Source organism: Mustela nivalis, assembly GCF_964662115.1.
Source record: "Mustela nivalis genome assembly, chromosome: 1".
Lineage (NCBI taxonomy): Eukaryota > Metazoa > Chordata > Mammalia > Carnivora > Mustelidae > Mustela > Mustela nivalis.
Window position 1 is genome coordinate 153,522,474 of NC_139020.1, and position 13,251 is coordinate 153,535,724.

Genomic DNA, 13,251 nt, shown 5'->3' on the forward strand with positions numbered 1-13,251 from the left:
ATAGGAACCAATACAAAGAAGCTGCCATGGTCAAAGATGAGGTAACATGAGCATGAAGAACAGTAGTGACGGCAAACTGATTGAAACAATTAAAAAATAAGTCTTCAAGTTTATAAATAAAAGCTTTAATTGAAATGTTAAAAGTCCACAAGTTAAAAAAAAAAAAAAAACCCAAACAAACAAAAATGGAGACACAACTCCTAACCCTGAAAATTAGTAATTAAAGGGAAAGAATTGTGAATTTATTCTCCCTTCAGCAACAGTTTGGTAGAGGCCTACTTGTGCCAGGCACTGGCCTCAGTACTGAAGTTTTGTCAGCTAAACTACATAAACTGTGACCCTTGTGGATCTTGTCTGTGACTCCTTGGCATGCAACTATATTTCAAGGTAACTAAATAGTCCTGTTATTAAGGAAAAGTTCTACTTTCCAGAAGAACTCAGCTCATAAGTGTAGAAGTGATAGAGTTAGAAAGACAACTATACTGTAAGTCCTAATGAATGAATGGGGTCCAGGAGACAGTGACTAGTGGACCAAAGCCATCAGCTAACAGACTGGAAGGGAGCCTGACAGAGACAGGATGGAGCCCCAGCCCAGCCTCACTGACCAGTCCTAGCATTACTAGAAATGGGCAGACCATGGGTTGTGATCGTGTTGTGAGGCAGCAGAAACCTCACACTACCCTATTTCTGCCATTCTAGCCACAGCATTCCAATCTGAATCAAATCAAGCCTTTGGGGCACCAGGGTGGCTCAGTCAGTTAAGCACCTGCCTTCAGCTCAGGTCATGGTCCCAGAGTCCTGTGATGAAGCCCCATGTCAGGCTCCCTTCATATCGGGGAGCCTGCTTCTCCCTCTCCCTTTCCCCACTGATCCCTCTGCTTGTGCATGTGCGCTTTTTGTTAGTAAATAAATAAATAAATAAAATCTTCAAAAAAATTTAGAAAATCAAGCCTTTAGCATGAACTTCAAGACTAAATAAAATATGGGAGATAGAAGAACACATTACAAGAAAGAAGACAGATCAATGCATCCTGTGGGACAGTCTGTACAGCAGCAGACCTGGCTTCTTCAACAAGACAAGGGCATGAGGAAATGCGGAGCAGACAGAGGGACTCCTCTGGATTAAATGAAATTTAAGAGACACAACAACCAAATACAGTGTGTGGACTTTGCTTGAATCCTGAGTTGAGGAAACTGTCTGTAAAAAGTCCATTTTGAGAAAAATTGGGGAAAACTGAATATGGACTAGGCATTAGTTTTTGTCAAAGAATTAATTTGCTATGATGATAGTATTATAATTATATATGACAATATTCTTTGTTTTCAGAGATGAAATAAGAGCCTCAGTGCTAACTGAGGTATCTAGGTGGTGTGGTACAGCAACCATATCAGTCATGATCCTGGAGTCCCGGGATCGAGTCCCGCATTGGGCTCCCTGCTCAGCAGGGGTCTGTTTCTCTCTCTGACTTCCCCACTTTCATGCTCACTCTCTCTCATTCTCTCTCTCTCTCAAATAAATAAATAAAATCTCTAAAAAAAAAAGAATTCAAGTCGATAAAAGGCATAATAGAGGCCTTAGAAATTGACTTTATATTGATAACAGGCTTGATGTACAATGAAGAGGGTTAACTATTAAACAAAGTATAAAAATATTCAACTCAGGGATATGGAAAAAATAATCAAAGGGAGAAAAAGAATAAGAAAATAGGAAGAATGAATTAAAGAAAAAGCAAAAATCAATGAATTAGAAAATAGAATCATTTTATGGGATACTTAATGGAATAACACTGATAAAACACAAATTCATTGAAATTCATTGAAAAGGATAAGAAAATAAAAATCTGTAATGAGGCTAATTAAGAAAAAGAGAAAGCCCAAAATTTAGGAATGAGACACGGAATATAACAGAAGTACAGAGGAGATAAAGTAAAAATGTTATGAACAACGCAATAGATTTGAAACCCTTAATTTAATGGAAAATTTCCTAAGAAAATAAAAAAAAACTGGAAATTAATACAGTATGCAAGAGACATAAGAGGAAATTGAAAAATTGTAAAACAAAAACCCTACCTAAATGGCTACTTACCCAAAGAATACAAAAACCCTCCCTAAGTGGCTACTTACCCTAAGTGGCTACTTACCCAAAGGGGCACATGCACTCACCCCAACATTTATAGCAGCAATGCCTACAACAGCCATACTATGGAAAGAGCCCAGATGTCTATCGATAGATGAATGGATAAAGATGTGGTGTGTGTGTGTGTGTGTGTGTGTGTGTGTGTGTAATGGAGTATTACTCAGCCATCAAGAAAACCAAAATCTTGTCATTTGAAATGACATGGATGGAATACTAGGCCCAATAAATCATCCAGAAAAAGAAAAATACTACATGATTTCACTAATAGGTGGAACTTAAGAAACAAAATAGATGAACACAGGGTAAGAGAAGGGAAAGTAAAATAAGATGAAAATAGAGAGGGTGGCAAACCATAAGAGACACTGACTCTAGGAAATAAACTGAGGGTTGCTGGAGGGGAGGGGGGTGGGGGGATGGGGTAACTGGGTGATGGGCATTAAGGAGGGCACGTGATGTCATATGCATCTGATGAATCACTAAATTCTACCCCTGAAACTAATAATACACTATATGTTAATTGAATTTAAAGCATTTTTAAAAACTACCTAAGGGGCACCAGTACCATTCTTTTCAATTTTTTTCAAACCCTCTAGAAACAAGTATTGTACACTACTTAAACTGTTTCAGAATACTCATCAATATATAAAAATTTTAATAATTTTCATTGTATTTCCAACGTAACAATATCTTAAAGAATTCTAGATTCCCAAAGGATTTCTGTGTAAGTGCTAAGATGATACCCTGTCTCAGCCATTGCTAGCCAGAGCCAAAGGCCAAGACTGTGGGGTCCCCCACCTGGCAAACAGACAGTTCCTTGAAAGGAATGGAGGCAAAGAGCTAATCTGGCAATGGCAGAATGGGAGAATGGGAAAAGCACAGGAACAGGAAATAGACTCCACCATGGACCTGCTGTGTAATTCAGAATAACCTTAGCCACCTCTCTGGGACCCAATTTCTCAACCTGTAAAGGAGCTGGAGGAAATGATCTTTCTATGGACTCTTGAATATTCAGTTCTATAAATTCTCATTCAAAAGAGTCAATGTGCTGATGACAGGAGGTAATAAACTATTGGAATGACTTTAAAGATCAGTGGCTGCTAACCACGGAGAGATACAATGGGCAACTTTTGGTGCATCTTGCCCAGCCCAAATCCCCTTGTAGAGGCTCCCTCTTCAATCCACCTCAAGTGCAGGACTGGGCCTAGAGCTGCATCTTATAGACCCATTTAGAGAAAAACATCTCTACAATCACAACAAACATATTCCCCCATTATAAAAATTTATACACACACACACACACACACACACACACACACACACACAGTGGAAGCTGGTGTTGTTTAAAGATAACAAAGCAGGTGTGCAAGGAGGGCATAGACAAGACCCACGGAGGTAGGAAATTTATTTGGTTTAGGAATCTGAGTCTCTGGTGCCCAGATCAGTGCCTGGCTTTCATTTAGTGAGTGTCAAATGACCCCGAATCTGATTCCCCTACTCGGTTTCCATGAGATACTCGTGTATTTCTCTAATCATTCTTTTGTTTCCCAGTAAGCTAATACAAGTTGTTTTCTTATAACCAGAAAGCCCCACCAAATTTATTAGGGGCCCCTCCCCTTCACAGCCACCACTCACTTCACTATGGGTGCACACACCTGGCCTCAGGGAAGACATCACCAGCCTGCACTGTCACAAGTCCTGCCCAAGAATGTGGAACTGACATATTAGGAGACTGGGTCAGGGGTCAGTGGCACTGGAGTGGGGTGGTGATAGACAGCCAGGGAGATGCACAAAGGCTGGCTGGCAAAATTGTTAAGACAGCTCAGGCAGTTAAGAGTCTGCCTTCAGCTCAGGTCAGGATCCCAGCATCCTGGGATAGAACCCTGTGTCAGGCTTCCTGCTCAGCAGGGAGCCTGCTTCTCCCTCTCTGCTCCCCCTGCTTGTGCTCCACTCTCTCTCTCTCTCTCTGCAATGAATAAAAACTTCTAAAAAGTTCAGAGAGAGAAGTTAACGATAGTGGCTCTGAGAGAACCTCATATTCTTTAAAGTCCTTTCTCCCCTCCCCTGCTTAATTACAGTAAATTTCTCCTCCCACTAGTCAAAACCAAACCACAACCTTTATGGGATGATGAAATGCTCATTATCTTGATTGTGGTGACTTTCATGCATGTGTCTTTAAACTGTGCAGTTTACTATACTTTAATTACATTAAGTAAAAAACGTGGAAAGAGCTCAAGTCAAATCTTTCCGTTATTTTACAATAATCAGTAATATATCAATAACGGCACAATGTTTAAGGAGACCCTTTGTCACAAGGGTGCTATTTTGGAACGTGCTGAATATCAGCACATTTTTAAAAATATTTTTATTTATTTATTTGACAGACTGAGATCACAAGTAGGCAGAGAGGCAGGCAGAGAGAGAGGAGGAAGCAGGCTCCCCACTGAGCGGAGAGCCTAATGCCGGACTCGATCCCAGGACCCTGGGATCATGACCTGAGCTGTAGGCAGAGGCTTTAACCCCCTGAGCCACCCATGCACCCCATATCAGCACTTTATTTATTCCAGGGCCTTCTCACCGCACCCCCAACCAGCTCCCTCCTATCCCTCAAGGAAGTGAACATGTAACAGCAAATAGTAAGTTGTAGGGGGAGTCAGGTTGGTGAACTCTAATTCATAATCAACGGAACTAAAATGCAAGACGTTACACATTATTTTAATTTTTCAGGGAGTCTTTACATTTTAATCTTATTCTCTAAATCCCTTCCAGAGGTTCCAATTTACTTTACACTCTTAAGATTCTTTTTACACTAATCATAGGGCAAATTTGCCTCTTATTCCCTACAGTAATCAATTTAACACAAACCAGTGTTATGGTTTGTTAAAATTACCTATGTAGATAACAACCACTTTAAGGACAAGGTCAAATTATTTATGTTGATACCCCAACTCACCAGCGGGGTCCAGTACAGTGACTAGGGATAGGGAAAGGGACTGAAGGATACGACGGAAGACAAGGTAGGAAGAAAAAGGGTTATGTGGGGGTGTAGCTCGATCACGCAGGGTTTTGTAGATCACGCCGGATTTTATTCTAATTATAACACTAAGCCATTGGAGGATTTTGAGCAGAGGACTGGCATGGTCTGATTTATATTTTTACACTAGGGATCAGTCTGATTGCTGAGTAATTACAGTGAAGTATGGAAGCTGAGTGTATGCCAGAGTTCACTGAGAGAAACGGGTGTACATGTTCACTGACAGATACAGAAATGTTTATAGCAATTTTATTCATAATAACCACAAACTGGAAACAACCAAAATCTCCATCAATGGTAGAATGGATTTATCAGTCGCAGTAGTCGTACAATGGAATACTGCGCAGACATAAATAATGCTTCTACATGCAACATGGTTGAGTCACACAGTACTGAACAATAGACACAAGAGCACAAAGAATCATCACATTTACATGAAGCTTTAAAAAGACAAAAGTAAGCTCTGGTGTAAGGATCCGAAGAGTGTTATCTGTGTGCAGTAGGGACATGAGGGTATCTGCTGGGTGCTAGAAATGCGATCTTGATCTGGGTGATGGATTCCAGGGTGTTTATAAAAATCCACTGAGGCATACATTTAATATTTACACACTTTACTGAATATGTTACCTCAATAAAAAATATTTTTAAAGAAATCAGGTAAATGGAGAGATATAACCATGTGTTGATCTAGTGTCGTCTTCCAAGTATTCCTGGTTTTCTTCCGAGGCACATGGAAGGATTACAGTCTTCCTGGAACTTTGGTGTGACCATGAGATTTATTTCGGGCAGTGAAAGAGCTTTACAGGCCTGTAACTGATTTGCTGCATTTTTTTTTTCATTTCCCCAAATGAGCACCCACACCGTACATGGTATCTCATTAACTTGAGTCCCAAAATGGTAACAACTTTAAGCAGGGATTGGTGAGCATTTTCTGTGGGGTCACACAGCAAATTATTTTAGACTCTGTGCGTCATACACACTCTTTCTCACAGCTATTCCATTCTGCCATTATAGAGCAAAAGCAGCCACAGACATAAATTAAGTGGGCAAGGCTATCGTCCAATAAAACTTTATTTATAGAAACAGGCAGCAGGATGGATTTTGCCTGTGGACTGTAGTTTGTTGACCCCTGACCCCTCTCAAGCCAAGTCCCTAGCCAAGTTACAAGAGAAGAGTTCCCGAGGCATTGAGCTTTTGCTGTTGTTACTATATGACAACCTCGCCTATCCTGATACAGAAATTGGCTCCATTTTTAAAAAATTCAACATACTAAACACTGGCTTAATTGGTAGGCATTCAGGAAATTGCTATTGGAGGATGGAAGAAATAACTTATGGGGACAACTCATGTTATGGAGCGGTGAAACAATCTCTTGGGAAAGCCTGGAAGGCACAGAATCTATCCTTTACTGAAGTGGGAGTGGGGAAAAGTAAAACAAAACATCTTATGGTTGCTGTGGCTGCATTTGATGAAATGTGTAAGAAAGAGATGATCTCAGAATTCATCAATTTGCAAGCAGAAAAGAAAGGGGTAGAATTCACAAATTTGAGTACATATTGGACAGGATGAAACCACTTCTCAATTATGAAAAGATAAAAATGAGAACTTCTTTAATCTAGAGGATTAAAGAAACCCATTAAAACCCAGTTTTGCAGCAAGGATCACTGGATGACTATCACACCTACTGTTAAGATTTCTGGATAAGTTAATGTGCCTCAGACCAAAAGTACAATTTAGTGTAACACTGGTTAATCCCTCAAATTGGACAAAATGGCTCAAGGAACAAGACTATGGGTATAGTTCTTCCACAAATCCCAAAAGCTGGTTACCCAGATTAAGTTCAGAGGCACGTGAACAAGCCAGCAAAGAAATACAGCACATCTAGGAAGTACACCTTGACTACATGTCATTTTTGGGTCATCTTCCTTAGAAATGTGTAAGGACATCATTAGGCAAGAAAAGCAAGAGATCTGCGTATCTAGGAATCAGGAAGACAGAGCCATTCCTCTAATATTTTATTAAATTTACTTACTTTTAAATCCCAGAAGAGCCAGAAATCATCTGTAAAGGAAAGTAGCAAGTAAATAGTATGCCATTTTCTTCTAGGATTAATATTTTACAAAAGGAAAATGAGTATTTTAAATGGCACTATCTTTTTCTGATACTGAGTGTAACTTTTTAATTACAAAAATATTGTTTTAGTCCACTAAACAGTTGACCACTGTTTTTCATCTAGGTTCTTTTGGAAGTCTACCTTTGGAAGTTAGGAGGAAAAAAAAAAAAGAAAAAGAAAAAAAACCCCACAAAGAAATGAAATTAAGACTTCTAAGTAAAGGAGGTAAAGACTTACTATTCCATAGACTTATGTAAGTATACCTGGGTTTGAATCCTGGCTTTACTACTTACATTTACTAGGGAAAATTGCAATCTAAGTTCATTTCCGTAACAACATTCACATAATAAATATTTGAGCCACATGCCAAGCACTGAGCTAAATTCTGGGAATACAAGTCCCTAGTCACAAAGAACTTAGTTTCATTTCTTAATTCATAATATGTGAATAACAATTACCCAACAAGCAGGCTAAGGCAGGAAGACCTCGGTGAAGGTCAAATGAGACTATGAATGGGCTTCAAAGATCATAAAACACTACACACATATTTATTCATCCAAACATTTATTGGAATGCCAGGCATTGTGCTAAGCACTACAGACAGAATAACTAGCAAGGCACAGTCCCTGCCCTGGTAAAGCGTAATTACAGTCTAGCAGTGATTGGTAAGAAGTAGCAACGAAATGTGCCAAGTGTATGGCTGGGAAAGGAAAAGGGCATTTAGAGAGTGCACAGTGGGGGTAGCTAGTCTAGAGGGCATCAGTGAAGATTTCCTAGAGGAAGTGGTATTTAAACTGAGACCTCAAAGATAAACAGAAATTGTATTTTATCCTATGTCATGGTGAAAGCAGTGGAGAGAGATGACCAAGTATGTCTTTTGGAACCATCTGGCTGCAGCATTAAAAAAATGTTCAAAACCAGAGAAAAAGAGACTAACAAGTATGCTGTTGCTACAATTTAGGTTGGCTGATGGCCTGAAATAGAATGGTAGCACTGGAAAAGTGAGAAAAACTTGAGACAGTAGACCTAACACAAAGGTTTTCACAAGTGGATATGATGAAGGTCATGGATAGATTAGTTTTTGGCTTGGGCTACGGCAACTGGTAGCAGCAGTGCCATCTACTGAAAGAGGCAACAGAAGAAGAGCAGGTTTGGCGGCAAGATCAATGACATGCTATGGTGTCCACGAGACAGCAGAGTGACAAGTTGGCAGTTAGATAGATACATGTATTAGGAAAGGCCTAGAAAGGAGACAGAATGTGGGGGTCATTTGCATACAGATGGTAAATGAAGCCATGGACAGGGATGAGAGCAGCTAAGACGATGTAGAAAATAGCTCTACAACAGAATTTTGAAATCAAAAGAACACAAACATGTCAGGGAAAGGGGTGCACCTACGAAGCAGACTGAGAAAGCATACCTGCAGAGAGAATCTACCCCTGAAGCCAACATATGTAAGCACTTCAAGGAAGAGCAGTCAGTGGTGTCAAAGAGGGTAAGAATGCTGACAAGGATCTAGCTGGGTAGAGCAATTGGGGTGGCACTGAGAGACTGGGAATACAGACAAATCTTTTAAGAAAACTACTAGGAAAGGGAGATCTAGGGACACAGTGTTTTTAAAAAATAGTACTTATTTTAACTATATTCACTAATACGACAGGACCAGTAACAACTATTTTGTAAAAAAAAAAAAAAAAAAAAAAAAAAAAATTTAAAGACTGCCATGCAGTTACAGAATTACTTAATACAGAAAACAGTAATATACACACATTTTTCTTTTTTACAAACAAGACTAGTTTATAGCAAATTCTCTATTATTTAGGGTCAGTTTTAAATCCTTAGCTTTTATCTCCTCCCAACTCAGTGACTATATGAGGCAAACTAGTTTTATTACCTTAAGCAAAATATATAGTGGAACTTCACAAAATGTACAAGACTTCAGTATTTTAAGGAACTAGAGTAGGAAAGCAGAAGCAGGTCCTCCAAACATTCTTTCAAAAAAGCACTTGCCATGAAAGAGAAAACACCAACTGTTGGCAAATTACCGGTAGATTGGAGGTGGGGGGGTTGGTTTTCCATTGTTGTTTTTCCAGATATTTAAGCTTACTCCCCTGTTCACTGAAAATCTCAACTTGACCATTCTCGATTACTAGCTTGTAAATACTTGCTTTTCTGCACTAATTCCGTTTAACAGAATAGAGTCTTTTCATCTGGTTTAATACAAGCTACTGAGCTACCAGAATCTATCAAGGCCTTTACCTCACCTTACCAGCCAAACCTGCAACATTGGAATGAGTCTACCCTATGGAGTAGCGTCAGTCGGCCTGACTTGGCCTTTCTCATTCTGCTTCTACCGGTAATTTGCCCTGTCCCTCGGAATAAAATAATCTACAACAGGGGATCTACTGGCACTTTAGGAAGGCTAATATTCCATTGTGCCCGGCTGTCCTACACACTGTGGGGGGGCGAGGGGAGGCAGGGGAGGGGGAGATGTTCTTCATGCTTAAATGCCAGCAGAATCCCCCAGGTAAATCCAACGACCAAAAATGTCCCGTTTTCTAACAACCTCTGGAAAGAGAGCTTACTGCTTCTGGTCGAGAACCACTGACACCACTATGGTTCCTGAGCTCTCATGGCATCTCTTTTGATTGCTCGGGCATCAGTTCCTTCTAAATTGTTGGTTATATCCTTGTTCCATGAATTTGCTAGATTAGTGACCAAGAATAACGTGTTACAATGTTAAGACAGGACTTTAGCACAAGTTTGCAAACTGTATTTGAGAGGACCTCTAAGTTGGGTCCTGCTTTTAAATCATTTTATATATTTGGCTTTACTGTACGATTTCCTTTCATGGTTAACCTAAGTTTGAAAAGGACTGTTTTTGCACAAAGCTGATGTCTCACTAGAAATACAGAATTACTACAATCTGTTAATAAAGCTGCTTCTTGAGAATTAAATATTTCTACTTGTGCGCTATCTTACATATAGAATGTGTGGGACAGTTTTAAATTCTATAAAAAAGCCACTTCCAGCAGCTAACACAATCTGACATCATATCACTTTAAAATAAAGGGATTCCTTTAAACAGAATTTCTTTATAAAGCAGGAACACCCGTGCATAAGCTAAAATATCTCACACCTCCTGATCCTGGAGGGCAATAATCTTATTCTGTCATCCTTTTTTTTGAAAGGGTTAAACTTCTGTCTGGAGTAGAATAAAGAATTACTAATGGGAAACCATTAAGATTCTATACTTACCGCAGTCCTTTAATAGGCAATCTGATAAAACAGCACCCAACTGTGAAAAATTCAGGGGAGACCCCCAATAGCTGGATAGTCTGATCTCCAAAATGCAGGAAGCCTCCTAAACCAGCAATTTAAAAATAATTCTTACTCCTTTGACTAAAATTTTGTATGATTATTTTTTTCTACTAGTAATAATATCGCTAGGGCAGGTTGTGGGGGGTGTGTGAAAGGGGATCTGTCAGTATTGATTTCAGACTCAGAAAAGATTAAAAAAAATAGTCTTCAACATTTTGATAGACAAAATACCTCCACTGTATGTTCTTCCTTCTCAGAAACTTCTGAACTTCCTGAGTTTCTGCAAACTGGCTCAAACATACATTTAAGGAGTTGATAACTTCAGACCATATGTATCAGAATTTAAACACTTTGTTAAAATAAAACCAAAATTTCTTTAAAATATCTGAAAAACAGACTTCTAATTCAACTCACATTATCAGTACTGAACTTCTTTAAAAACAATTATATCATAAAAGCAAAAGACAATGACTCTGTCATTAAATTAAATTTTAAAAAAGGTGTTTGCATGTCTCAGTCCCATGCTGCCTCTTGAGATGATAAAAACATCTGTCAGAAGAATCTGAATCGTGATCAATTTGGATGAATAAACTTGCTGCTTTGACACAATCCAAATTAGTTAACTTGGAAAATCGGACAAATGTTTGCTTTTAGAATGAGATTCTCTTTTGACTGTCTCGATGTTGTACTACCAAGGCTTATGGATTGGATTCATTTCTTCCTCTCACAAGGTCATCCCAGTGCGGCTCTATTTCAGTTGTGGCAATCCTAAACAGGGCGTGGAGATGCTCATCTGTCAATGGCTGGCTCAAAGTGTGTTGGTTTCGAGTCAAATATGAAAAAGCCTTTTCACAGATTTCGTTACTATCAAACAAGGATGCCACCTTACAGGCAACCCCTTTGATAATTGGGTAAGATTCAGCAGACAATCCAGCATAGAACTGACCCAAGTCTTTGACTCTGTATTCGTTCCAAAGGTTAGTATTCGCCTGAAGTTTTGTTAGCTCCACTCTTACTGAAATAGGCGCATATTCAGGTTTAAAGTTAAAAGGATTTGCGAAAAGTTCTAAGTCCTTTTTAATGAACCTGAGGTCCTTGAAATGTCTCTCAAATTCTTTCTGTAGGCGACAGATCACCACTTGATACCTATCAGGATCAAATATTTTTTGATCTTCTTTAAGATGCTGTTTAAGCTCATCAACAACTTCTCTGAAGGCAGCAAAGTGTGTTAGATTTTTTTCCTCAATATGTCTCTGCAGTAAATTCAGCTTCACTTCAAAGGTACAGATATGGTCAAAGGCAGCAGCAGCAAAGACTTTACTGACTCTCAATAGTTCACTGAGTTCTCGAAGGTGGTCCATAATATCCACCAAGAAGCCAAAGTCACACAGCCATTGCTTGTCTGTGAAATGGACCGTTGTCGCCCCTATTGAAACTAAGAACGCTTCTATCTCTTTTCGCAGGGAAAATATTAATTTTAAAGTTTTCCCTCTTCTAAGCCAATTGTTCAGACATCGTCCATTAACCCTTTCGCCATGCTCTGATTCAGATTCGGTTAGTAAGGCCTGAAATTCTGGGCGCCTAACGCCTCTGGTCTTAATTAAAACTATCCATTCTGATATAGTATTTATGATCTGATTAACGTCTACATCGTAGGAGCTCAAGAGTTCCAAGTGCAGAAATCCTGAATAATGGATAACATTCCAACAGTTGGGGCTTACAGCCTTTTCCCTCATGTAGGACACTAGCCCTGAGTTCTCACCAATCATCCTCAGAGTGTGGGTCGTGGTTAGGCCAACCATTCGCTGCAAGCTAAGCCCTGCTGTTTGCAGGGCCTCAAGGATTGCCGCCATAAGGGCACCAACGCTGAAGTGACGAGTCAGGTTGATAATGGTCAGAAGCTCTTCCTGCACCTCCAAGTCCTGGCCCACGCCGCGGACAAAGACCAGGAGATAGTTCTCATAGGCCACAAAGGCCTGGTCGTCCAAGGCAAGGGAATAGGCTTTAAAGTCCTTGGCTCTGTCAAAGAGCTGACTGCGTAGATTCTTGTTAATGTTCAGGACCCTCTGCCGCGTGACCTCTGGCGATAAATCAATGCCATCCAGAAGGCTTACATGTTCGGGCAGGACATCCCTCAGCATCACCTCCATGCACTGGTACACAAAGTCCCCCTCACCCCAGCCGCGACCCTTCAAGGCCAAGAGGCGGGCGAGCCCGAGGCCTGCACGAGCAGCTCTCTCCTCGGGAGTGAGCGGGACGACCACGGGCAAGTCGCCCTGCCGCAGACGCTCCACTAGGGCCGCGCGCTCACCCTCCGCCACATACCGCTCGTAGTAGTCGTGTTCGGCCTCGTAGTGGCGCCTGACGTCGCGTTCGCGGGTGGCTACGACGAGGCGGCGACAGACCAGGCACAGGGCCCCTTCGCCCTCCGGAGGCTCCACCACCAAGTAACGCTGGGTCCACTCGGTCCGGAAAACCCGAGATTCATCGACTTCCATTTTGCTCCTCTTGGGCGTCATCCACATCCTACTTCAGGCCACAAGAACAGGGCCGACCCCGGGAGGCCGCAAGGAGAGGGGAGGAGCAGAAGCAGGAGCAGGAGCAGGAGCAGGAGCAAGCACCTCCTCCGCTCTGCGCCAAATCACCCCA

At 40.7% G+C, this 13,251-nt stretch overlaps 2 protein-coding genes across 3 annotated transcripts in view; both read right to left on the reverse strand.

Moving 5' to 3' along the window:
- TRANK1 (tetratricopeptide repeat and ankyrin repeat containing 1) overlaps window positions 1-13,245 on the reverse strand; it is a 139,141-nt gene extending 125,896 nt beyond the window's left edge. The window contains exons 1-3 of one of the 2 annotated variants that reach the window (XM_082745289.1): window positions 12,928-13,245; window positions 10,540-10,645; window positions 7,201-7,229 (exon numbers count right to left, since the gene is read on the reverse strand). The gene's annotated coding sequence lies outside the window, so the exon portion shown is untranslated. Of the gene's footprint in view, window positions 1-7,200; window positions 7,265-10,539; window positions 10,646-12,927 lie in introns of those variants that run through there. The other variant, XM_082745288.1, reaches the window with a different exon arrangement.
- On the reverse strand, window positions 11,301-13,121 carry EPM2AIP1 (EPM2A interacting protein 1; the record flags this gene model as incomplete). The annotated part of the gene is made up of 1 exon (XM_082724359.1): window positions 11,301-13,121. The coding sequence occupies one exon, from the start codon at window positions 13,119-13,121 to the stop codon at window positions 11,301-11,303; it is 1,821 nt and encodes a 606-aa protein (XP_082580485.1).
- Window positions 13,246-13,251: the final 6 nt, after the last annotated feature.